The 26,655-nt window shown below is 44.5% G+C and overlaps 1 protein-coding gene across 2 annotated transcripts in view; it reads right to left on the bottom strand.

Moving 5' to 3' along the window:
• The window catches only part of SLC16A9 (solute carrier family 16 member 9), a 121,864-nt gene that overhangs the window by 13,371 nt on the left and 81,838 nt on the right, over positions 1-26,655 (bottom strand). For both annotated transcript variants that reach the window (XM_044300053.1, XM_044300052.1), the window contains exons 3-4: positions 22,778-22,995; positions 3,416-3,559 (exon numbers count right to left, since the gene is read on the bottom strand). In XM_044300053.1, coding sequence (XP_044155988.1) covers positions 3,416-3,559; positions 22,778-22,973 — 340 coding nt within the window. In that variant the 5' untranslated portion in view covers positions 22,974-22,995. The remainder of the gene's footprint in view (positions 1-3,415; positions 3,560-22,777; positions 22,996-26,655) is intronic.

The raw sequence follows: 26,655 nt of genomic DNA, 5'->3' as shown, positions 1-26,655 counted from the left end.
CTGCGCCGGCTCGGCAGGATCGGGGACTGTAAGAGCCGCCCAGCGCAGTGAATAATAATGAGCTGGGCAGCGCTAGGAAACGACAGTTGGGGCGCGGCTGGGCACAAAGGTAGAAGAAAAAACGCCTCTTGGGCATAAAGGAAGGTGATTGACAGATGATTATAAAGTTGTTTTTACATGGTTTACAATGCAGACAGGGGGTACTCTTATATCATTGGAATACACTTTAATAGATCTATGACTGCATAGGAATAACTAAATATGTTTATCGGGCCTGTCAGTGTCCCTTTAAAGGGGTTGTCCGGGTTCAGAGCTGAACCCGGACATACCCTTATTTTCACCCCGGCAGCCCTACTGAGCCTGGCATCGGAGCATCTCATGCTCCGATGCGCTCCTGTGCCCTGCGCTAGATCGCGCAGGGCACAGGCTCTTGTGTTTACAATAACACACTGCCGGGCGGTAACTTCCGCCCAGCAGTGTGTTCGGTGACGTCACCGGCTCTGAGGGGCGGGCTTTAGCTCTGCCCTAGCCGTTTTACTGGCTAGGGCAGAGCCAAATCCCGCCCATCAGTGCCGGTGACGTCACCGGGGTTCCTGTCAGCCTCATAGAGAGCCCCGGTACGTCACCGGAACTCAGAAAAATGCCTTTGCCCTGCGCGATTTAGCGCAGGGCAAAGGAGAGCATCGGAGCATGAACTGCTCCGATGCTCATGTCAGGGGGGCTGCCGGGGGGGAAATGGAGGGCTGTCCAGGTTCAGCTCTGAACCTGGACAACCCCTTTAAGTCATAAGAATAAGAACATCCTCTAAATGTGCACTGCTGGTAGCCAACAATCAATCTATAATAGTCCATGTGGGTCCTGCAAAGCATGACAAATAGGGAGAGATCTAATAATTTTGTAGATGCAGAAAAGAAAAGGGTATATGAGATTAGAGAATATATTTCTTGCTCATCCACAGGAGTGATATATCATGCCAAGTGCCCGTGTGAAAAAATATATTTGGGCCTTACAACAAGGGAATTGAGAAAAAGGATCAGGGAACATGTGAGAGATGACAGTGTTCATATAGGATATAGAGGAAAAGACAAAGGGAAAAAGCTTGCCCAGATGGAAAGCAGGTGGATATTTGGGTTAGGAACCATTGCACCAAGAGGGCTAAATAAAAATGTGAGATTTAGCGCCTTTCTTTAAGGCGGTAGTATCGTTATAAGGGGATTTTCTGTGTAAAGATAGTTTTTTTTATGTTTTTAAAATTATTTTAATTGATTATTTTGTGATTTTCTATAGAGATCAGAAAATGTGGGGAAAGTGGTGTGGAGTCATCTTTAAAGTGAGGAACTACAGGTGAAACTCTAAAAATTAGAATATCGTGCAAAAGTCCATTTATTTCAGTACTGCAAATTAAAAGAAATTGCATTAATGACGCTTAAAATTTGAATTTTGTGAAAAGGTTCAATATTCTAGGCTCAAAGTGTCACACTGTAGTCGGCTAATTAATCTATACCCCTGCCACGTATGGGCAACTCCCGCCCTTTGTAGTTTTCCTAGTAACGGCTTTGATGTTATGACATGTAATTTAAACAATTAGCTTTTTTAAGAAGTCCACTCCCTAGATATTAATAAAATGGCTATGTGCGCATGGTGAGTGCCGCAGCCACGGCGCTTCTGTCAGTCTCCAAGGAGATGAGACGCTGGCAACGTCAACCTACGTCACCTAGGTGCGGGGCGGAAGTTGCCCATACGTGGCAGGCAGGGATTAGCCATGCGCCGATAATACGGCCTTAATGACGGGTTAGTCACATGCAGTAGCTTTTAGCATCGGCTAACATCACTTTAAAATCTTATTCCAGTATTCCCTTAAGCCTCTCCTCCTGAATAAGCAATTATGCAAAACGTGCGGTGAGGGGAAGTCGCCGTTTTACACTCAAATCTAAGGTATGTCACAGGCAGGTCCAATTGCAGTTCAACTATATGATAATATATCTTCATCATCCATTGTATAATAAGGGAAGACTTGTAATGATTTAGGGGTTGGTTTAGAGGTGGTATTGAACTGCCCAGGATATGTGACGCTAACCCCATATATCATAGCTGTCAGTAACTAAGGCCATACCTTACTCTAATGAGATAGATGCGGGGCATTAAAAGATTTTTGGTACCTTTATACTATGATGTTGTTATGGTTCTGTGATTGAATATGCACTATGGCGCTATATGTTTGAATCCCTACTGTAATTATGAAATGATAATTAGTATTTTTAATAATGTTTAATAAAAAGTGAATTTTTAAAGGAACAGAGTATTACTCATCTGTTGTTGGTTCTGTCAGGTGAAGGTGTTGTTACCTTGTGGATTAAATATAGTGATAATCAATCTATAATAGTGCATACTGTCGGCCTCCTAGAAACAGACTCTTATAAAAATTATCATAGGTTATGAAAAACACAAAGATCCTGATTTATCAAGGCTAGCATGTGTTATGACGGCCTTGACAGGGCCTAAGCTGCCAGAGGCATGTCATTTATGATAAGGCCTTATCATAGCCAGTGTAGAACACGCCGGCCTTGATAAATCAGGGCCAAAAATCTAGCCCAGACCATGGCCCATGTGCTCCCATGTGCTGTTTCAAATCCCATGCTTGTGTCCAGTCTCTGGCTTGGATTATGTTCACAGCAGAAAGCTAAAGAACATGTCTAGCACCAGGGATAAAAGACAATCCAAGCTTTATTCAAATTCAATTGAGTCCAGGGATAAGCAGCAAAGAATTAGACAGAATCTTGTTATGTACATAGTGTAGTACTCGAAACGCGTGAGCTGCTGTTTTGACTCTTTAAAACAATTGGCTGGACTACAATTTTATTCAATTTGAATAATTTTTTTATCCCTAGTGTTGGACAAGTTCTTGTGTGCCATTGGTTCAAATTTTTATTAGGTGGATGTAATTGTTTAATCTGATATACTAAAACAAGTTGTTTTGTTATATTCTTTGGAGAGGCAAAGTACTGCCGTGTACTGCTGTCAGGTCGCTGCTTCTGCTGTAAGTATTTCATAAATTCAAGAATTTCAGGTTTCACCAGATGTCATATTCATATACCCCCGAGATGAAAACTATTCAGCTGTAAACATGTGTGGATTTTTTGTTCGCACTTTTGTGACGTTTTGGTCTCCGTTGGGCATACCTTTCTTTCACTGCATAGGAAAGCACAGCATACCGTACAGTACTTTCCTATACAGTGGACAACCACAAAATATTTAACATTGGTGGCTATGGGTAACGTCTGTTACTGTGTGCATCTACTGTGAGGAACCTTTTATTACAGGTATATATTGGCATATACCCCCACAGTTTACATCTGATCAAAGGCTTGGACGAGATGTGAACAGAGCCTGAACTGTATAAAAATACTTTACTTACCAACCATAAATCCGTATGAGAAATAAAGAAAGTAGACATTGGGAGCAAAGCTGCTTAGAATTAGTCCTCCAGCTACCAAGAAGCTGCTGAAGATGGTAACTGGGCGAGCACCAAATGAAGAGACACAAGCACTACACAAAGGACCTGGAGAGAAGAGTAAATACATTTATCTTAGCTTTGTGCCTAAAAGAATAAAAGTTTATATGTATCATCATAATAAAGAAAAGCCTATTATTGGTAAGAGATGGACATTGCCTGCCTTATTACTACTGACCCTATTTGCATTTCGATATCTAAGCTAACCTCTTGGCTACTGTACTGTATCCCAAGAAGATAAGCTGTTTTTACTTCTGCAGGATTTTTTCAACCATTTAGTTTACTCCACTCCCTAGTTTTGACCATCACTCTCAACTCATGGGACCTTCCTCTAAACTTTAATCCTTCTTTTTCCTACATATGTTTCTTCCTAAGCCAAATTCAGGCAGATGTAATACATGTCTGGGCTACCGAGAACATGCATGGTTTTATAGATGCTGACAGAGAACCCTATTGAGGTTGATGTTCTGTTTGGTGGGACCACATGGGTTCTTGAGTATTACTGCTGTTATACAGAGGTTAATATCTGATCCTATTGAAACTGGTCATAGCATGATCTTGTGATTGGCTCTATTTTTTTCTTTATATGTTGTATAATGTTTTTGTCTGTCCATACAGAATCTCCAAGAGAGAAACTGGTCTCTAAGCTACTTGAGGTGGTTAAACGCTTGATGGATTTCCTGAGGGCTTTTTCCTGTTGTTAATGTTTGTCAGCAGAATTTATGTTCACTAAAGGTCAAAAATACTGTGATAACATATCATCTGGCACTTCTCTGAAATAAATGTGTTAGTCTAACAGTACATTATGATAGTAAAAGCAATTTGTGCAACCTTTAGCATAAGGTGACCAGATGGCCTCAGATGAATTGTTATTCTGCATGGTGATTCTTAACACAAGGAGACTGGGAAAGATTTACATCTATGGTCCACAAAAAAGTGGGGATCAATATGTGTGGGGATCAATGATCAATATGTGTAAAGCTATGTTAACGCATTCAGGATTTGTCCATGGCAACAGAAGAAACTATGACAGAATTCCAAGGATGGCACTCATATTTCTCACATACGTGTGATGGTGGATCCACACGAGGATTAGCTCTTTTTAGCCAATGGGGCCAATAATCCATGGCTTTTCCATGCAGAATAAGGGCTCGTTCACACAAACGTTTTTTGCGTTCCGTATACGGAACCATTCATTTCAATGGTTCAGCGAAAAAACGGAATGTACTCCATATGCATTCCGTTTCCGTATTTCCATTTTTTCGTTCCATTGAAAGATAGAACATGTCCTATTATTGCCTGCAAATCACATTCTGTGGCTCCATTCAAGTCAATGGGTCGGCAAAAAAAATCTTTTGGCGGAACCATCTATTGAAAATGTTATGCCCAGCCCAATTTTTTCAATGTAATTACTGTATACTGTATATGCGATACGGAAAAATGGAACGGAACCGGAAATACTACTGAAACAAAAAACAGAAAAACAGATCCGGGAAAAATGGCCCACAAAACACTGAAATAGACATACGGTCGTGTGAACGAGCCCTAAAGAGCATGCTGCAGATTTTAAGGATTTTGTCCAGCCCCTTTCTCTTCCCCGATTCGATATTTTGTGTTGAGAAATACTGCCGAATGGGACAGATGCTTAAGCATGCATTTGATGCCCAGCAGGTATTGTGTTCATGTACTATACTAATTAATAGGGCACAGGCAGGATACTGGCTGGCTACCATGTGGTTTTCTCCGCAACTGTCCTGCCCGGAACGTATAAGAATCTCTTGCACATGATAATGGGTCAAGAACAAAGAGGAGCTTTACAACTCATTTAAAATCTGCAGTGTGGTCAATACTCCACACATATTTTTTCTCCATTTCCTTCCCCATTTAATTGCACTGGATATATCCTAAGATGATAACACTGGTTGGATTTGTGATGTCAGAACAATAGTTATTTCCAGAACGAAAGGGTCAGAGCTGTGTCTTAACCCTTTTGGCATCAGTTATTGAAAAATTCTGACACAACATTCTAAGTAAAGCTCTGTTGATGCATTTGAATGTTGTGACAGAAATTTTCAGTGATGAAAATCTCTCAGCAGTACTAAAAGGGTTTGCACTTTGCACACTATAATTTTAGATACTAGTGGTGGTCAAGCTCACAGACACCATAGATATGATCTCCTGATCTAGGTCTATGACAGAAGGTCTAAGGGGCCTATTACACTGCCTGATGTTCAGTCAGTGCCAGCGACGATGGATAAACACATATAGCGATGCTCATTTGCACTGGCCTGATTACATAGTCTGATGAAAACTTTGTGGCACATTGAGGTGGTCCCATTATTATGCTTGATCCGCCAGACATGTCAAGATGTCACAATGTGTTGCTGCTCTCCGGAGGGGATGGTAAGGTGTGGTGCACCCTAATCGTAAATAAATGGAGAGAGTCAGGGTCTGCAGTAAACCAGTGTCCTTCTTTCATGCAAAACAATACAGGCAAGACACTGAGCTGGCTTCTCCAGTATTCTCCCTGGCAGAAGAAGGTTTTGTGTTAAAGAAAGGCCTGAGCTAGCTGTCCTTCTCTCTCAGAAGGCTGGTACCCTGGCCAAAAGCCCTGGTGGCCCAGGGTCTGCTGCTCTGTCATTTGGATGGCTCCTTGTCAAAGGCGTGATTCTTCTGGTCAGTTGTGCATTCTGGCAGAGTCTCTTCTACTGAACACTGGTTCCTATCTGCAGACAACTAGGATCTCTAACTGCTCTCGCTATATATAGATGAACTGCAACTTTTTAGTGGGAGGTGTGGAGTGGAGAAGCACAGCCTAACAGAAACATTGATGTAGTTTCAGTCTGCTGTAGACTTGTATTGAGCCACAATACAAGTCAATAAGAATGACTTAGCAGTTTTCAGACTGTAGGAAGGCGCAAGGGTCCGTCGTTGACGGAAGATATGTGTCACCGAGGTTCCTGGCCTCGGTGAAGTAAGAGACGGTATTTTCAGGTGTCAACGGCAGCCAAGGATGATTGACACTTTACTATTTTAGTATGGCTGTATAGCTGTTCCGGGACTGCTCTTACTGGGAGTAGTCAAAGTGTTGGGTGGGTGACTACTCCCCACATTCCAGGCTGGGTCTTGACTGTCAGCTGGGAGTGATTACCTCTCTGACAGAGGAGCTCTTGCAATCGCTGGTGTGGGAACTTAACTCTGGGCGGAAAAGCAGAGACCTGTGTGTTGGGAGTGCAGGCCACCTAAAGCCTGCATTTGGACTGCTGGAGGCAGAACCGCCAACAAGGTGACGTTTTTTTTTATGCACAAATGCACAAACTTTCTACTCGGTGTGAACAAACATCAACATGCAAAGAGTGTTTTTGTTTGACCTTATGTGTGAATAAACATGGACATTTGAATTACAAACTTGTACTTTGCCTCTGTACTGCACCCGCTTATTCCAACTACCAGAGCGAATCCCCAAAAGACAAAAACAAGTCTTCAGACATACTGTAAACAACAGAGCTAAACTAGACAGTCAAATGGTCAGTGTAGCTGTTTTTTTCCTCCAAAACTTTGCATACTGCGTTATAGTAACTGTGAATGATTTCTAACTTCTCAGTGCATAGCTGGAAAGTCCAAAAGTCTCTCAGTATTTGCTGGCTGCTTTCCACAGTGCAGTGCAGTGCAGATATAGTGCAATACCATGCAAATGAACAGGATATAGTACAAAAAACATATAAAATGAAATTCAACAATATAAAGCAGTATACTTGTAAACAACGACATAAAACATAGTGCAAGTTAACCCTTCAAAGTGCAACAAGGTAGGGAGTTAATGACTTTGCATAGTAGGTAAATAGGGGTAAATGTCCACAAACACCCACACTCCAAAGTACCCTTGCTCTAGGGCACCATAGTCATTCCTTTCTCATTCTGTTTTATTCATTACTAGCTGTAGGACCCAGCTTCACACGGGTATTTTATCTATTTAATTTAATGTTTGTGTGTGTCGTTAAAAGATATCGACAGTATTCACTATCACAGTGACATCTACAGTACCCCACCCCCTTAACAGTAACCTCCACACCCCCCCACCCCTTAACACTGCCCCGTCTCCTTAAAATAGGACCTTAACAGCACCCCACCCCCTTGACAGTGACCTCCACAGGGGCCCGCCCCCTTAACAGTGACCTTTATAGCACCTGCCCCTTAACACTGACCAAAGGTTACAGTCCCCTTAACTGACCTCCACCATTCCCGGACCCCTTAACAGAGACCTCCACAGCGACTGCCCCTTTAACAGTGACTGCCACGGTACCCTGCTCTCTTAACAGTGACCTCACAGTACCCCGTTGCCCCTTAATAGTGGCCTCCACAGTGACCTTCACAGTGTTAACCCCTTTAACAGTGTCCTCCACAGCGGCCTGCCCCCTTAACATTAACATCCATAGCGCCCTCCCCTTTAACAGTGACATCCACAGCGGCCACCCCTTTATTAGTGACCTCCATAGTACCCCGTCTCCTTGCTCCTAGGGTGGCCAGAGCTCTGGTTTTAGGCAGGACAGTCTGGCTTTCAGACTCCCTGCCCTCTGTCCGGCACAGGGCCTGGAAGGACACAGGGATGTCCTTTTGAACAGCTCACTCTCAGACAGCGGCACTGCGCTGTCTGAGTGTGAGCTGCAGGGAGAAAATCACCCTCCCTCCCACCCCTGCAGCTGACAGGATAATCGCTATTGAATTAAGGCCATAGGCTAGTAGCACTTAGTACCTTATTTCCAGATGTGCCTTTATTTCAGAAATAGATGTTTTCCATCTTCTGAGAATCCAGTTTATTTGGTATGCAAATGAGCCAGTAAGGTGCTCAGAGGGGCGTCACTCTTGCAGGAAGGATCCCAGGCACGCCTCCTGCTAGTGCCCAACCCCGCCCTCATGCTGGGAGCAGAGAAAAGGGGGGCAGAGTTATGGATTGAATGTGGTGTAGGAGGGGTGGATGGAAACATTGTGGCAGGACTCCTTCCTGCACGAGTGACGCCCCTCTGAGCACCTTACTGGCTCATTTGCATACCAAATAAACTGGATTCTCAGAAGATAGAAAACATCTATTGCTGGAACAAAGGCACATCTGGAAATAAGGCATTAAGTGCTATTAGGCCATGGCTTTACTTCAATAGCGATTATCCTGGTGAAAGATTTCCTTTAACGCTGACCTACAGCAGTAAAAAATGGCTGGGTTGTTATGAAAACCTGGTGTAAAACTGTGTGTATGTGGAGACTAAGTACCTGCCTATTGGCTGATGCATTTTTAAGGGAAAATCTCAGGAATGGTACATCCTAGAGAGCTGAGACCCGGTCTAAAGCCTTCCCAGACACCTGATCTATCTGTGTGCCAAATTTCGTGATTGTAAATGAGACGGTGTGGATTCCTTTAGCGGACATACACACATACACTCAGCTTTATATATTAGATGGGTAGCACATCCCTGATTACACAAGCAGGTGTGCTGCCGATATTCAGGCATTTTTCTTCTTGATAAAAGATGCCCTGCTTGTTCATCAGTTGATTGGCTGCTTCATTATATGGGCCAATGGTTTGGCCAACAGTTATCCCTCCCAGTTACCCCAAAATGGGGAGAGGGGAGAAAGCTGCCACCAGACACCTCTGGCAGCAACTTATCTCTTTGGAGAACAAAAGGATCTGACGAAATTAAAGATGATCGCTGGGAGAGGTTGGGGAGTCAGGAGTTCACCACACCACACATTAGAATGTCAGCTGAACATCCCCCATTCTCGGCAGGTTCAGCTGATAATACCATAATTTGTATGGGGGTCTTAATTCTTGTGGTGAGGGTCATTATTCTAAGGCACTTTTCTATGGACAATTTGGCCTCTTGTAAACTTACAAAATAAATTTACACGCTGTTAATGATTTGAGTAATCAGATAGCATGTGGGGATTTAATATAAAGTTTTCCATAAGATTAACACAATACTTTCCGTAATTTCTCAGGGCAGAGTTTAAGTATGACTCTTATTTCTCGCTGGTGCATACAATGGCTTTATTGTACAAACATACCTTCTACAGACAAGTGATTTCATTGTCCAGTTGACTAGTAATGGTGCATTATATTTATCAGTACCCAGTGAACTCGAATAGTATGTTTGATGGGTTTGAAGGGTGGCATTTATCAGTTATCTAATGTGTGTAGAAGACAATCCACTCTCTCCTGGTGTCAGATGTTGGGGAAAAGTAGAATCTCAACAATTTGTTCCTGATGGTGGTAAACTCTGACCTTAGGGGTCTGGCTTATTCCGATTGAATATCATGCATGTTCAGATGGTGTAGCCGGGAGCAGGGATCGACCGATATAGATTTTTTTGAGCCGATACTGATGACCTGTGAACTTTCAGGCCGATAGCCGATAACTATACCGATATTCTGTGCATTTAAATTTTAGATTTTTTTTTTTCTGTTACAGCATTCACCGCATAGGAGATTTTTTTTATATTTAACCAGTTTGGACTTTTCGGACGTGGCAATATGTGATATGTTTATTTTTTTATTTATTATTTATATATTTTATATGTAAAATTGGGAAAGGGGGTGATTTATACTTAATATTCTGGTGTGTTTTTTTTTAAAACTTTTTATTTAATAACTATTTGCCCCCTTAGGGGCTAGAACCTGGGATCTTTTAATCCCTTGTCTTATTCACCCTAATAGGCTTCAGTAGCGTCCTGGCTGCCATGGTAACCGATCGGAGCCCCAGGATAACACAGCTGGGGCACCGATCACAACTGCCACCAATGAAGAGGAGGGGAGGGGACCCTGTGGCCACTTTCACCAATGATTTTAATATTGGGGGTCGGGGGGAGCACTGCACCACCAATGATTTTAATACTGGGGGGTGGGGGGGTGCACTGCGCAACCAATTACTTTAATACTTTGGCGGGGGTGAGGGCGCACTGTGTAACCAATGTTTTTAATACTGGGGAGGGCGCACTGCGCCACCAATGATAGTTAAGGTTTAATACAGGAGGCGGATGTGTCGGCGGCAGAATCCCACAGCTGGCACCCTGCCTCTGACAGGGAGCTGCGATCAGTGGCAGCAGTTAACTCTCTATGTTTCTATGATAGCGCGCTGGGCGCATTATCGGCAAGGTTAGATGCCGATACCGATAACTTTGAAAATCATGAATATCAGCTGATAATATCGGTTAGGCCTCTTGCACACGACCGTATGGCTTTTTCACTATTTTGTGGTCCGCAAAAAAACGGATCCGCAAAAAATACAGATGACGTCCGTGTGCATTCCGTTTTTTTTCGAAACGGAACAGCTGGCCCCTGATAGAACAGTACTATCCTTGTCTGTTATGCGGATAATAATAGGACATGTTCCATCTTTGAACCGAAAAACTGAAATACTGAAACGGATAGCATACGGAGTACCTTCTGTTTTCTTTGCGGACCCATTGAAATGAATGGGTCTGGATACGGAACGCAAAAAACGGAACGTAAAAACGTTCATGTGCATGGGGCCAAACTCCGATAATCGGTCGATCCCTAGCCGGGAGGAATAGCTGTCAGCTGAACCAGCTTTTTGATCAACAGCTAAGGGTCCATTCACACGTTCGTAGTGTATTGCGGATCCGCAATACACCCGGCCGGCACCCCCCCATAGAACTGCCTATTCTTGTCCGCAATTGCGGACAAGAGTAGGACATGTTCTATTTTACGCGGAGCCGCGGTCCGGAAATGCGGATGCGGAGAGCACCCTATGTGCTCTCCGCATCCGCATTTCCGGACCGCGGCTCCGCGTAAAATCCATTTATCCCCCATTGAGAATGAATAGGTCCGCACCAGTTTCCGATATTGTGGAACGGATGCGGACCCATTTGCAGACTTTCACACTCGCGTTTGGTGCTGATCCGTCATGGATCTACACAGACGGATCCGTTCAGAAAATACAGCCGTCTGCATCCGTTCAGAACGGATCCGTTTGTATTATCTTTAACATAGCCAAGACGGATCCGTTTGAAAGTCAATAGAGGACGGATCAGTTTTCTATTGTGCCAGATTGTGTCATAGAAAATGGATCCGTCCCCATTGACTTACATTGTGCGCCAGGACGGATCCGTTCGGCTCAGTTTCGTCAGACGGACACCAAAGCATAATGGAGACGGAACGGAGGCAAACTGATGCATTCTGAGCGGATCCTTATCCATTCAGAATGCATTAAGGCAAAACTGATCCGTTTTGGACCGCTCGTGAGAGCCCTGAACGGATCTCACAAACGGAAAGCCAAAACGCCAGTGTGAAAATAGCCTAATTTAAGTGCATAGCCAGTTTTACAGATTACTCAGACTGCTGTATGTTTTCAATGCCAACCAGTCTTCTGGAGTTTGGATCATTCTGGAAAACAATAGATAATTTCCAAAGCCTCCAAAGGATCCGTATATGAGTTACAAAACTTCTTAGCAATATGCCCCCCTTTAGGATTATGACATTTTTAAATATTAGACTCTTTGAGACTTTTTTGGTAGATCTGGATTATTTTACCAATTACATATAACATTTTATGTGAATCATTCTTCACCTGGTTTTGACATTCAATAATTTAATGAAAGTTAGTCTTGATAGGGCCGGTACCACCGGAGGAGGCACTTAATTTTTGACAAGGCACAGGCCTCCTCATAAATTAAATACCTAGTCTGGCAGTCCATGTGTAGTGTCCCACTAGGTAAATGTAGGCACTACACAAGGATCAATTGGGCCACGTTGTCCTCCTACTCCTAAGGGACAGTGTGTTTAACAGTCCATTTCAATGTATCTCCATATGCTTTTATGTGTATTTCTCCCCTGTTATATGTGCAGCATCCTAGACACTAGAGGGAGATAGAGAGCCCCTAGTATAAATGTTCAGGCCCAGACAGGGATGGGTTAGTCTGTAGTCAGGAGTCTGTGGAGACACAAACCTTAAAGGGACCTTGCCCCAGGCACATTAAACATCTGCAACATCCAGGGCACCTCACCCAACATCAGGCCTGGTCCCTATACACCGAGAGTGCCTCAGAGGACTTCTGTGCCAGCCTCTCCATCACTGCTCTACGCATGCCCAGGGTCTCCCTACAAATTGTGAGTAACCCTCGTTTGCCCATTAACCGTGACAAAGGGATGCGGGAGCATTTACTTTTTAGTTCAGACTGAGCGTTTGTGAGCCTCTAAAGTAGAGAGTTATAGGAAATTAAATATAAAGTTGCTGCAGAGATACAGGCTAGTAGAGCAAGCCCTGAGGATATTATCAGGTGCCATGCTACCAAGTGATGTGTACTGAGAAGAGGAATACGCAGTGAAAACTACAGTCTCACCGCCCACTCTGAGGAATTTTAATCTTGAAATTAGAGTATATCTTTTAAAATAGAATTAATAAAGGTATATGTTTTATGAAATAAAAGATAGTCAGTAGGTGATCCAAGTCACGCTTTGGTCTCATTGACCTCTGAAATTCTTGTTAAAAGAGTCATATCTTTCTTGTGTGACCAGAGAAAAGTCATATTTTCAAGCTCTAACTCCTCTCAGGTTAATTTGCATATGTATCAAATCTGTTTTTTTACACAATAAAAGCACACAGAGCTATGGGGACTGGGTATTGCGGATGTGCTAGCGGCGATCTAGCAACCCATGTCCTCAGCTCTATACACAAAATCCCGGTGACAGGTTCTCCTTTAAATATTTTTTACTCTAATGTATTCACTGAGGAAAATAAACTGTCAGATGACATGGAGAATGTAAAAATAAATTCCCCATTAAAAGTGTCCTGTCTGACCCAGGAAGAAGTACATCAGCGACTGAAAGAGATTAAAATAGACAAATCGCCAGGACCGGATGGCATACACCCCCGTATCCTAAGGGAATTAAGTAATGTCATAGCCAGACCCTTATTTCTGATATTTGCGGACTCTATACTGACAGGGAATGTCCCACAGGATTGGCGCATGGCAAATGTGGTGCCAATATTCAAAAAGGGTCCAAAAACAGAGCCTGGCAAACTATAGGCCGGTAAGTTTAACATCTGTTGTGGGTAAACTGTTTGAAGGTTTTCTGAGAGATGCTATCTTAGAGCATCTCAACGGAAAAAAGAAAATAACGCCATATCAGCATGGCTTCGTGAGGGATCGGTCATGTCAAACTAATTTAATCAGTTTCTATGAGGAGGTAAGTTCTAGACTTGACAGCGGCGAATCAATGGATGTCGTATATCTGGACTTCTCCAAAGCATTTGACACTGTACCACATAAAAGGTTAGTATATAAAATGAGAATGCTCGGACTGGGAGAAAACATCTGTAAGTGGGTAAGTAACTGGCTCAATGATAGAAAACAGAGGGTGGTTATTAACGGTACACACTCAGATTGGGTCACTGTCACTAGTGGGGTACCTCAGGGGTCAGTATTGGTCCCTATTCTCTTCAATATATTTATTAATGATCTTGTAGAAGGCTTACATAGTAAAGTATAAATTTTCGCAGATGACACTAAACTGTGTAAAGTAATTAACACGGAAGAGGACAGTATACTACTACAGAGGGATCTGGATAGATTGGAGGCTTGGGCAGATAAGTGGCAGATGAGGTTTAAGGCTACTTTCACACTGGCGTTTCTGGGTCCGCTTGTGAGATTCATTTCAAGGCTCTCACAAGCGGCCCAAAATGGATTAGTTTAGCCCAAATGCATTCTGAATGGATAAGGATCTGTTCAGAATGCATCAGTTTGCCTCCGTTCCGTCTCCATTCCGCTCTGGAGGCGGACACCAAAACGCTGCTTGCAGCGTTTTGGTGTCCACCGGGCGATGCGGAGCCAAACGGATCCGTCCTGACTTACAATGTAAGTCAATGGAGACGGATCCGTTTTCACTGACACAATATGGTGTAATTGTAAACGGATCCGTCCCCCATTGACTTTCAATGTAAGTCAGGACGGATCCGTTTGACTTACACTTAGACTTAGATTTTTTTTTTTTTTTTACAGAGTAATGCAGACAAATCCGTTCGGAACGGATACCAGCGTTTGCATAATAGGTGCGGATCCGTCTGTGCAGATACCAGACGGATCCACACTTAAAAGCAGGTGTGAAAGTAGTCCACTGACAAATGTAAAGTTATGCACATGGGAAGGAATAATGCAAGTCACCCGTACATACTAAATGGTAAAACACTCGGTAACACTGACATGGAAAAGGATTTAGGAATTTTAATAAACAGCAAACTAAGCTGCAAAAACCAGTGTCAAACAGCTGCTGCCAAGGCCAATATGATAATGGGTTGCATCAAAAGGGGCATAGATGCCCGTGATGAGAACATAGTCCTACCGCTTTACAAATCGCTAGTCAGACCACACATGGAGTACTGTGTACAGTTCTGGGCTCCTGTAAACAAGGCAGACATAGCAGAGCTGGAGAAGGTCCAGAGGAGGGCAACTAAAGTAATAACTGTAATGGGGCAACTACAGTACCCTGAAAGATTATCAAAATTAGGGTCATTCACTTTAGAAAAAAGACAACTGAGGGGAGATCTAATTACTATGTATAAATATGTCAGGGGACAGTACAGAGATCTATCCCATCATCTAGTATATCTCCAGGACTGTGACGAGGGGACATCCTCTGCGTCTGGAGGAAAGAAGGTTTGTACACAAACAACGAAGAGGATTCTTTACGGTAAGAGCAGTGAGACTATGGAACTCTCTGCCTGAGGAGGTGGAGATGGTGAGTACAATAAAGGAATTCAAGAGGGGCCAAGATGTATTTCTGGAGAGTAATAATATTACAGGCTATAGTTACTAGAGAGGGTTTGTTGATCCAGGGAGTTATTCTGATTGCCTGATTGGAGTCAGGAAGAAATCTTTTTCCTCTTAAGTGGCGAAAAATTGGCTTCTACAGTTTTTTTTTTTGCCTTCCTCTAGATTAACTTGCAGGATAACAGGCCGAACTGGATGGACAGATGTCTTTTTTCGGCCTTATGTACTATGTTACTATGAGAACAGAACTGAATGTATTTTGGAGCATTCTGTTCTGTTCAGTAACATTTTGTCCCTATTGACAATGAATGGGGACAAAATGTAAGCGGTTTTTTCTGGTATTGAGACCCTATGATGGATCTTAATACCGGAAAATAGAAACGCTAGTGTGAAAGTAGCCTTAGTTGGTTACAAAGTAGGTCTTTCTTTAACCATTTGATTAGCTAAAAACAAACTTTGAATCCATTTTAATTCCTCAGATAACTCATATTAATCTTGGCAAGAATTTCTATGGAATAAACATGAGTTGAGGAGCTTAACTGGTGCTCCGAGCTATAACTGCAAGTACTTTGCTGACAAGTATTCTAGCCATAGGAGTGCACTTTCTAAACTGAGGTGTTGTAAACAACAGACTTATGGTATCCCTGGGACTGGGAGTTTTTTAAATATTTTTTAAAACAAGAACCTGTCCTTTTTATTTTATCTTAAACTATGCGAAAAACTAGGATTGGTCTCTACACTTTATAATCTGATATGTAAATAACTTTGGGTTGTCTGTTTGCTCTATACATTTATTTTGACCTACGGTACCTCCAAAAACTGAAAATGACTTTTAGCTAATGGAGATTCCTGTCATTGGGTATCATGGTGTTGGGTTACATGGATCACATAAGTGCTAATGCCAAATCCACATAGCAGGATAATGTTGAAATCCTATGCCTGATCCTTCTAACAGCTACCAATGGGATAGATGACACATTTGATATTCTGGTTGATTTTGCAGAAATTGGCAGGTTTCGCTACGTGTAGGTCACTTTATTGGCAGATTTCTTTCTCTATGCAGGTTAAAAGCCCTGCTTGGTCAATATTGACCATAGGGTAGGTGAGATGTCTAAACTGAGCTGAATATCTTCTTTACAAATAACTAGCCTGGCTGTATGTTATATACATATGTTCTCCCATTTTTGTGATGACTCTAAAAGTAACAGTAAAGACCTATGCTCCATGTAATCTGACATTTTACCTGCTATTGATGTAACCTCAGGAGAAATCAATGTATGGCCAACATCTTTTTTATTTATTTTACCCTTTACATCTGTTGGAAATGTCTTGATGACCAGTATCTGTGGGCAGGGCCGGCCTTTGGGGTGTGCGGGCTGTGCGGCCGCACAGGGCGCCATAGCAACAGGGGCGCCGGGCGGCCGACAGCCCGCAATGTAATATGGGCAGGCGAGGCGGCACTTATGTTTTCCCACGGGGCGGGCCCCCGCCCCCTCCCCTGTATTCAGCAGGGGGCGCACGTTGCGGTTTAAAAAAAAAACTTGCTTATATATGTTCGGGCGGCTGGCGGCGCCCCTCATTCTGCGCCGCCTGAGTGGCTGAGGCTGAGCGCCTGCCTGCGCCTGCTGTGTGCTGTTAATGTAGCGTGGCCGAGCTCTGTTCGATCCGCGGTACAGGAGCTTTTGTTTCCTGTACCCGACCGGACTGACAGGAAGTGCTCACTTAGTGTGCACTTCTTGTCAGTCCGGCCGGGTAACAGGAAAACAAATGCCCTGTACCGCGGTATCGAAGCAGAGCTCGGCCAAGCTACACTAGAGGTGGAAAAGAGAGTGAAAAGGGGGAGGGGGGGAGGAAATAATGAGAGTGATGGGGGGGGGAGAAATAATGAGTGATTGGGGGGGGAGAATAATGAGTGATGGGGGGGGGGAGAAATAATGAGTGATGGGGGGGAGAAATAATGAGTGATGGGGGGGGAAATAATGAGTGATGGGGGGGGGAGAATAAATGAGTGATGGGGGGGAGAATAATGAGTGATGGGGGGGGGAGAAATAATGAGTGATTGGGGGGGGAGAAATAATGAGTGATGGGGGGGAGAAATAATGAGTGTGGGGGGGAGAAATAATGAGTGATGGGGGGAGAATAATGAGTGATGGGGGGGGGGAGAAATAATGAGAGTGATGGGGGGGAGAAATAATGAGAGTGATGAGGGGGGGGAGAATAATGAGAGTGTGGGGGGGGAGAATAATGAGAGTGATGGGGGGGGGGAGAATAATGAGAGTGATGGGGGGGGGGAGATAATGAGAGTGACGAGGGAAGGGGGGGGGGAGAGAGTGACAATGGAGTCCCCAGAGCCAGACTGCAGCCAGAGTCCAGATCATCTTATTGTCCTGGTGGTAAGTAGACAATGCAATATGTTTATTATTTAATTGTTTAGTTATTAATACTACATTGGAAACTAATTTTCTCAGCTGGACACCGGCCGACATGCGCTGGGGGCCTCACCAGCGGTTAGGGTAGGGAAAAAGCACTGGCCCTTACGTAAATTTTTCCCTTCCCTAACCGCTGGTGAGGCTCCCGGTGCATGCGCAGTGTCGGCCGGTGTTCAGCTGAAAACATCCATCCGATCACTGCGCATTGGCCCATAGTTTTTCCCTACCCTAACCGCCGGCGAGGCTCCTGGCGCATGCGCATTCTGCTGTGAAATTTCCCTAACCTGTCGTTGTGCGCCTGCGCGATGCTGCACACCTCCTCACGTCATGTCCGGTGCGACCGGAAGTGACGAGGGTAGGGAAATCTCACGAACTAGGGAAGTATAACATTACACCAGCCTTTGGGGTGTGAGGGCTGGTAACTACTTGGTTGGATAGTCAGCCAGCCTATGCCATGATGCCAGCAACAAGCAGTTTTTTTTTTGTTTTTTTTTTGGGGGGGGGGGGGGGCACCACAAGGTTAGCTCGCACAGGGCGCCTGAACACCTAAGGCCGGCCCTGTCTGTGGGACTTGAGTCCCTTTAAGTCTCTTCAACTTAAGCCAAGAGAAATCTGTATTTCTTAAACCATTGTGACACATTGAGGGTGTGTGTCTGGCAAGGCAGGTATTTTCCTCCCAGCATGTGTGGTTGGGCTGGTTTTCAGCCAGGTGAGGAAAATACCGGACCGGAGTTTAAGTGCCAGTCTGGGTTTTTGGCAGCACCTGGCTGTCCTTAAATAGGCAGCTGGTCTCAGCAGAGATGTCTCGTTTTTGGGGATCTGAGGCTTTGCGCCGTGCTGGAGGGCTGAGAGCTGCACGCTGGGGAAACAGGCCCCCTAAAGCCTGCTGTGGAGGCAGAACTGCCAGCAAGGTCGCTTTCCATTGTGTGTGAATTAACACCAAGACTGCAAAGTTACATGCTTTTTTGTGCAATTGTCTCAAGTGTGAATAAACACTGACATTTTGAGTTAAGAACTTGTATTTTGCCTCTGTACTGTGCCCGCTTACCCTATCTACCAGAGCAAAACCCCACAATTGGTGGAGAATGCGGGCAAGAGCAGTAAGGCTGGCGTGAACACCGATATTTTTGGTTTCTGCATTTTACAGGCATGGTTGTATGTCGTACATTAAACCAGCTGTATTACAACCAGTGCCCCACGACAAAAGGGAGGCTGTTGTGAAGGCCCTCATGGAGGCTAATCCGCAGCAGCGAGAGACAAAGCTGCAGCAACGCGAGGCTAATAAGCAGCAGAAGGAGACTAACAAGTTGCTGCTACAACATGTGATAGCTTTGCAGACAGCAGGAGCAACCCGGAGGGTCCATGATGCCCGGAAACAGTCTGTGCCGCGATTCCTAACATGACCCCCACAGATGACATCGAAACCTACCTTGGCGATGTACGAGAAAGTGGCCATCATGAAAAAGCTACCCCGTGACCAGTGGGCTTAGGTCGTCGCTCCATTCCTGGCATCAGATTCCCAGCAGCTGTATTTCGACTTGCCGGATGATCAAGCTGCCAACTACCAAAAAGTAAAGGGTGATATTTTGGTAGGACTGGGGGTGAATGTGTTGGTCTGGGCCCAGCGAGTACATCAGTGGGGGTTTAAGCGGCTGAACCTGCAAGGACCCAGTATTATGATTTACTCCACCTCTTGCAAAATTGGCTACAGCCTGATGTGCTAAGTCCCACAGCTATGCTGGATAGACTATTGGCTGATATGTTCTGGAGGGCTCTGCCACCCCCTCTGTAGCACTGGATCGGCCAGGTACCTCCTGGAAACGCCCTAGAAATGGTGGACCTGGTGGAGCGCTACGAGGCTACTAAGACTGTTACAGGGGGTTCTTTTGGGAGGGGGCAGAGTCAGGGGGGTGAGCCTATTGAACAATTGTGGTCCCCAAGGCTTATCGCAAGCTTGTGTTAGATCTAGCCCACCAAAACTTAGGATCGTATTCTATAGCGGTTTTACTGGCCCAGCATATTCAAAGAAGTGGAAAGTCTTGTCCGACCTGGCAGATAACTAGCCCCCAGACACATTTCCGTAGTCCCCTAGTACCTCTCCCGATTATCGAAGTACCGTTTGACCGAATAGCTATGGACCTCATAGACTGTTCGCGTCCTCACGGACGGAGCAGAATTTTTTTGTCTATACCATTAGGTTGGTCTTATCCGTGTATGTATGTCCACATTGTGTAGTGAGTCCTATTATTCTGTTATTTCTAGACCATATTAAAAGTTATATTTTAAATAAGTATACTCCTCCCTTCCCCTGTGCAGGGGCCCATTGTCTGCTTCTCACTTCGGAGTGTTTTCCTAGCCTGTATTGATTCAGTGCTCTGATCAATCTTTGCCAGTACCGAAGACTGCCAGAGGGCATCAACACATCTTAGTCATTCTAGACTACGCCACTCGGTACCCGGAGGCGGTGCCACTGTGACATACCTCGGTCTGATAGAACTGTTTTACCAAACATTAAAAATTACGTTGAAAAAAGTAGTGTCTAAAGATGAGAAGGACTGGGACCTCCTTCTGCCCTATCTCATGTTCGCAGTGCGAGAGGTACCCCAGGCCTCTACTGGGTTCTCGTCCCTCGAACTGCTATATGGTAGACACCCTTGCGGTCTTTTGGACGTGGCCAAAGAGGCGTGGGAACAACAACCCACTCCACATAAAAGTGTCATTGATTACGTTACCCAGATGCAAGATCGGATAGAGACAGTGCTGCCTCTCGTTAGGGAGCATATGGAGGCAGCTCAGCGAGCCCAAAATCGGGTCTATAATCGGCAGGCTCGGGTCCGGATCTTTAACCCGGGTGATCGGGTTTTGGTTCTGGTGCCGACCGTGGACAGTAAGTTCCTGGCTAGGTGGCAGGGGCCCTATGAGGTACTCGAGAAAATTGAAGATGTAAACTACAAAGTACACCAGCCAGGGCAGCGAAAGCCGGAGCAGGTTTACCATGTAAATTTACTTAAACCGTGGAAAGATAGGGAAACCTGTACAGAAGACAGCCTGCGGCCGGGTTTTCTAGGAGAAGAAGTACCGGCCCCTCTGTCTGATGCAAGAGAGGCGGCTGCCACAGTAAAGATTGCTGACAGCCTCTCCTCTAAACAGACTCAAAAGGCCAGGGAGTTGAATAGTTGGAAAACGGATGTGGACTCAGACCTCCCTGGACGCACTTCCATAATCCAGCATGAAGTTGTCACTGAGCCTCAGGCAAAAGTCCGATTAAAACCATACCGGGTACCCGAGGCTCGGCGACAAGCCATATCGGAGGAGGTGCAGCTAATTTTGCAGCTAAATGTCATTGAGTCAAAAAGTGAGTGGGGCAGTCCTATAGTATTGGTACCCAAGCTGGACGGGGCGTTGCAGTTTTGTTACGATTTTCGAAAACTTAACGAGGTTTCCAAATTCGATGCGTATCCCATGCCCCGGGTGAGCTCATCGAGAGGTTAGGAAAAGCCGGGATTTTTCTGTTTTGGACCTCACAAAAGGGTACTGGCAGGTGCCCTTAACGGAGGCTGCCAAAGAGAAATCACGCCTGAGGGGCTATATCAATATAAGGTCTTACCCTTTGGTCTGCATGGCGCCCCCACTTTTCAGTGACTAATGGACATTGTGCTTCATCCACATTTTCGGTACGCTTCAGCTTACCTGGACGATATTGTCATCCACAGTACCGACTGGGAAAGTCACCTACCCAAAGTGCAGGCTGTAGTGGACTCCCTTCGGAAAGCTGGCCTAACTGCTAATCCCAAAAAATGTGAGATAGGGTTAGAAGAGACTAAGTACCTGGGGTATGTCATTGGGCGTGGAGTCATCAAACCCCAAGTGAACAAAATCAAGGAGATACGGAATTGGCCCCAACCTGTCACAACTAGGCAAATAAAGTCATTTTCTGGGAATGGAGGGCTATTACATGAGGTTTGTTCCCCCCTTTGCTACTCTAGACGCACCCTTGACAGGGCTCTTGAAGGAACGAAAATAGTAATGGTTCGCTGGGATGATCGGGCGGAAGAGGCTTTTGCCGCTTTGAAGTCAGCCCTGTGTGGATCACCGGTTTTGGTGACGCCCGACTTCAAGAGGGAGTTCGTGGTACAAACTGATGCCTCCGAAGTAGGCCTTGGTGCTGTACGGCTTCGGTGCTCAGGAAGTCAGCAGGGAGGAGCATCCCGTTGTCTTCTTCAGCCGTAAGCTCACCCCAGCAAAAATGAGGTATAGTATAGTGTCTCTCCACTACTATTTGTTGGGGAGAAAATTCTGCTTGATGACCGACCACTCCCCTTTCAAGTAGATGAGCCAGGCCAAAGACAGGAAGGCCCGGGTCACCAGTTGGTTTTTGTCTCTGCAGAACTTTAAGTTCTCGATAGAACACAGAGCAGGCCAGATGCAGGGAAACGCGGATGCCCTGTCCCAGGTGCATTGTCTGGCGTGTGTCCACCCCCTCAGGGTTGAACAAAGTGGGGGGTATGTAACACAGTGAGGGGTTGTGTCAAGACAGGTATTTTCCTCCCAGCATGTGCGGCTGGGCTGGTTTCCAGCCAGGTGAGGTCAAATACCAGACTGGAGTTTAAGTGCCAGTCTGGGTTTTTGGCAGCACCTGGCTGTCCTTAAATAGGCAGCTGGGCTCAGCAGAGATGTCTGTTTTTGGGATCTGATGCTTTTTGCCATTCTGGATGGCTGAGAGCTGCACACTGGGAAAACAGGCCCCCTAAAGCCTGCTGTGGACTCCTGGAGGCAGAACTGCCAGCAAGGTGACTTGTGTTATATAAACTTTCCATTGTGTGTGAATTAACACCAAGACTGCAAAGTTACGTGCTGTTTTGTGCAATTTCCTCAAGTGTGAATAAACACTGACGTTTTGAGTTAAGAACTTGTATTTTGCCTCTGTACTGCGCCCGCATACCCTATCTACCAGAGCAAAACCCCACGCCATATAGAACTGGAAATAGGAACATGAAGTATAAACCCACAAGCCTCAAGAGAGAAATAAATAAATGTGATGATAGGCAATGTCTACTTACTTGCAAGTAATCCTACTCCAGCTGCCAGCGAGCCAACCCATGCAGTCTTTCCTTTTCCTTCATCAAAGACATCTAGCCATTCAACGAATAGGACTCCAACAGCAAGTGGAGAACCGTAGCACAAGAACTGAATAAAGAAGGAGGCCAAGACAATAACCCAGCCCCATCCTCCATCTGGTGGCTTCTGGTACTTCATTTCTTAGCAACTACTGTAAGTTCTGTGAAAAAATAAATAACCATGCAATGTAATAAATATGATGTGGAGTTATCATAGATCATGCAGTGATGGTTTCTTCTCAATTTGGCGATCCTTAATCTCCATATGATTTGTAAAATTGTCAAGGTGTTATCCTTGCTGCCTTTAGAGAAACACAAAGGCTTTTGAAAAGGTCAAAGCATTTCCAAGTTGAAAAGGTTGGTACCTAGTTAAAGGGGTTGTCCCATGAGTAAAGTAAAAATTTAAAATCAGACATCATATAGTACATGACAGTCTATTTCTAACAAACCTAGAGCCAGCCCTGTACCTCAAATGGATGCAGAGATCTCCTCATTCATTGCTTTAATTGCTCTGGGGGTGTGTGCACTTTCTCAGGGTCCTTTCTCCTGAAGCCAACTCTCACCCTCTATATGATATATTTCTGAATACTGGGTACTTTCTACTATTGCCCTGCAAGATTGCTAAGACTGTTATCCTGACCGCTTTTCAATTTACCAGTCAAGTTAGTTGATATACATTTGAAACAACGAAGTTTAGAGATGCTAAAGGACTGAGTAGATCTCGATAGAACAAAACCTTTTGTTATGGGCTGTTCGGGGGCAGGTGAACATATTTACAGCCTCAATACTGTAGGCTGGTACCTACTTAATTCTGAAAGCCTTGTGTGTGGTTCCCCATTCCAACAAAGCACTGCACTACGAATTTGTAATAGGAATTAGCATGACTGACCCTCAGGGATTCATCCCTGCTTCACTATCCATGGCCAACACCACAATTAATCGTCAGCAGAGCTCTGAATGGATGATGCATTGCATCTAGAATCCTGGAATTTTTTTTTATCACTGTAAAAAGACAGTAGCATATTTATTAAAGGTGTGGAAATTGATAGCTCTAAGAATAAATGCCCATTTACATTGCCAAATTATTGGGCCAATTTATGGGAGTGAAGGTTCGTATGTCCCTGATTATTGGCCAGTGTAAAGGCGCCACCAATCACCCTAATTATCTGCTGATTCGATTCTTTAGGTGACACAAAAAATCCTCATTTGTCAGCAGGACATCACAATGTGTAACAGTCACGTGCGACCCACAGACAGTCAATCTCTTAGGGGACAAATATTTCCTCCCCATGTATTTTAAATGATTGTTGCATGTATATATGGATGTTCATTCCTGATCATTGCCAATAAAACCGGCCTGGTTAAATGGGCCCTAAGTCCTATATGCAGCCCCTTCGATTTGTACCCAATGATGGATTAACCTTTTTTTTTTTTTTGCTGGACAAGTTGTACTTTTCACCACTTAATATTGCATGCAATGTTGAAAAAAATTATTAATATAAAAAAAAACTTTTTGGGTTGCCATAATCTGCCCCCTATAACTTTTTTTTTGTAGTTATGTGTACAAACCTGTGCGAGTGCTCATTTGTCCTGAAATGGCATAATTTTTTTTTTTTAAATACATACTCATCTCCATTTGATCACAGAGAGGTCATCTTGATTAAAGAAAATGCGCCAATTCTCCTGCATGCTGATGTGTGATGTCACCACATCATCACTCTCGGTGGGTACGGTGACATTGTCAAACTTCATTTGACAGCATTCAAATGTATGGACTCCGCCAAGGCAAAATTCGTTATCTCTGAAGTCTCGCGAGAGTTTGGTACATAACTTCGGACTTCGATTTTTCAACTTCAAAACAATTTTAAAACTGGGATACTGGTACCTGGGTACTGAAGCCAACTTCTGATCCCTGTTTTAAAATTGTTTTCAAGCGGAATAATCCATGTCCGAAGTTATTCTACAAAGTCTTGCGCGACTTCGGAGATATCGAATTTCACTTCGGTGCAGCCCATACATTTGTATGCTGTAAGGAGACGGATCTCCGTACAGGATTCAAACGAAATTTTGACCGACTTATAATCTGAAGCTCACTTTGCCCAACACTAGTCATCAGTCAAAATTTTGAGTGGTATGTTCAATCAAGATGGCCATGGAGGCCTCTTCGCACACACAAATGGATGAGGCGAGTATGTATATTTTTTTGTTTTTACCACCATTTCAGGAAAAATTATTACCACAAAGCGCGAGGAAATTCAGCTTTGGCGCAAATCAAATTTTTTCTTCAATTTGGATCGAAATCAATTCATTTGACTTTGATTCGCTCAAAACTATTCATAAGTCATGTGGCCTAGGAGCAGCTCAGTCCCATTCAAGTGAATGAGTCTGAGCTGCAAAACCAACCATGGCCTCTTCAAAAAGCTGACTGGCAGTGGTGCTATGTGTCAGACCCCCACCGATCAGATATTGATAACCTATCCTGAGGCTAGGCCATTAATAGTAAACACTTGTAAAACACCTTTAAAGGAGCAGTCCAACATCTAATGGCTCAGCAGTCACATGTGTGTGTATGGCACATCATCACTTCTGGTCTAAGGTAAGAACAAAAATAGTGGGGACGGGAGTCCCCAGTCAGCTTTTTGAAGAGGCCATGGTGCCACTGCCTCCTCGCAGCATACCAAGCACAGTGACATCCCTAGCATAGAGATGGTGCTTGGTTGTGAATGTGTATGTTAACCAGGGCTAGATCTTTACTGGATGTAAATTCATTTCTGACTATAGGTAAGCGCAATATTCCCCAAGCAGAGGCAGATTTGGCATTTCTGAGGCCCTAAGTAAAATAATGTCTGCAGGTCCATCGTTACTGCTAAGCTTCACCCTATCACACCTCTAAGCTCTGCCCCCATTAACCTGCTACGCTCCATCCCCATCAACCCGCTAAGACCCGCTCTTAGCTTAGCAGTGTGGCTTAAAACGTCTGCAACTGCTCTACAGCTGGAAGGGGCCCTGACCCTAAGCCCTTGTGCAGCTGACCTGGTACCTTATCCCCTTTAGTCTCATGCTTGCATTACACCTGCAGATTTTCTGGCAGATGATCACTAACGAGCTTTCATATTAACGCTTACGAGCGATCATCTGGCTGTGTAATGCTGCCGGCGATTGCCCGATGAACAAGCAATAGCTTGTTCATTGGGCAATCCAAATCGACAGATTAAAAAAACATCGATTGCAGATTCACAATCTGCTGCTTGCAAACAAACATTCAGTATAGGGAAGAGGGATGGCATAGCGATCGAGTCTCCCTATACCGAGGAGGAGATCGCTGCATGTAATAGCAGCGGTCTTCTCCACTAGCGAGCAGGCGATTACTGGGAAGAAACTCTTCCTCCACGATAAGCGCCTGTTAAATCGGGATGTTTAATACAGCCTTTAGTCTGTTTTTTCACCCAATTGCTTGCGGCAAGCAGGGTGGGCCCAGTCTTCAAGGGGGCCCCAAGCATTTTCTTGGTTTACTTGGTGGTAAAGTCAACCACTGCCCCAGTCCAGCAAGCTGAGCTAAGGGCATATATACTATAAACTGCTTTAGCTGCCCTGTGACATGGAGTCATGTCTGGATTGATGCTTATTACATCCAAGTCACATGTGGTTGCACCCAGGTATAAAAACACTAATATATTTTTACATACCCTTGTGGTATGAAATATGTGATGAAATGGCTGCAGGCAGGGTTGCCAACTGCCCAGACATTTCTGGACAGTCCATAAAAATAGGTGACTTTTTAACTGTGTCCGTGAAAAAAAATAGACATGTCCGTATTTCTT

Source organism: Bufo gargarizans, chromosome 6 (assembly GCF_014858855.1).
Source record: "Bufo gargarizans isolate SCDJY-AF-19 chromosome 6, ASM1485885v1, whole genome shotgun sequence".
NCBI classification, from domain to species: Eukaryota; Metazoa; Chordata; class Amphibia; order Anura; family Bufonidae; genus Bufo; species Bufo gargarizans.
The sequence above is the reverse complement of the archived record's forward strand: the minus strand, read 5'-3'. Positions and strand labels throughout refer to the sequence as shown.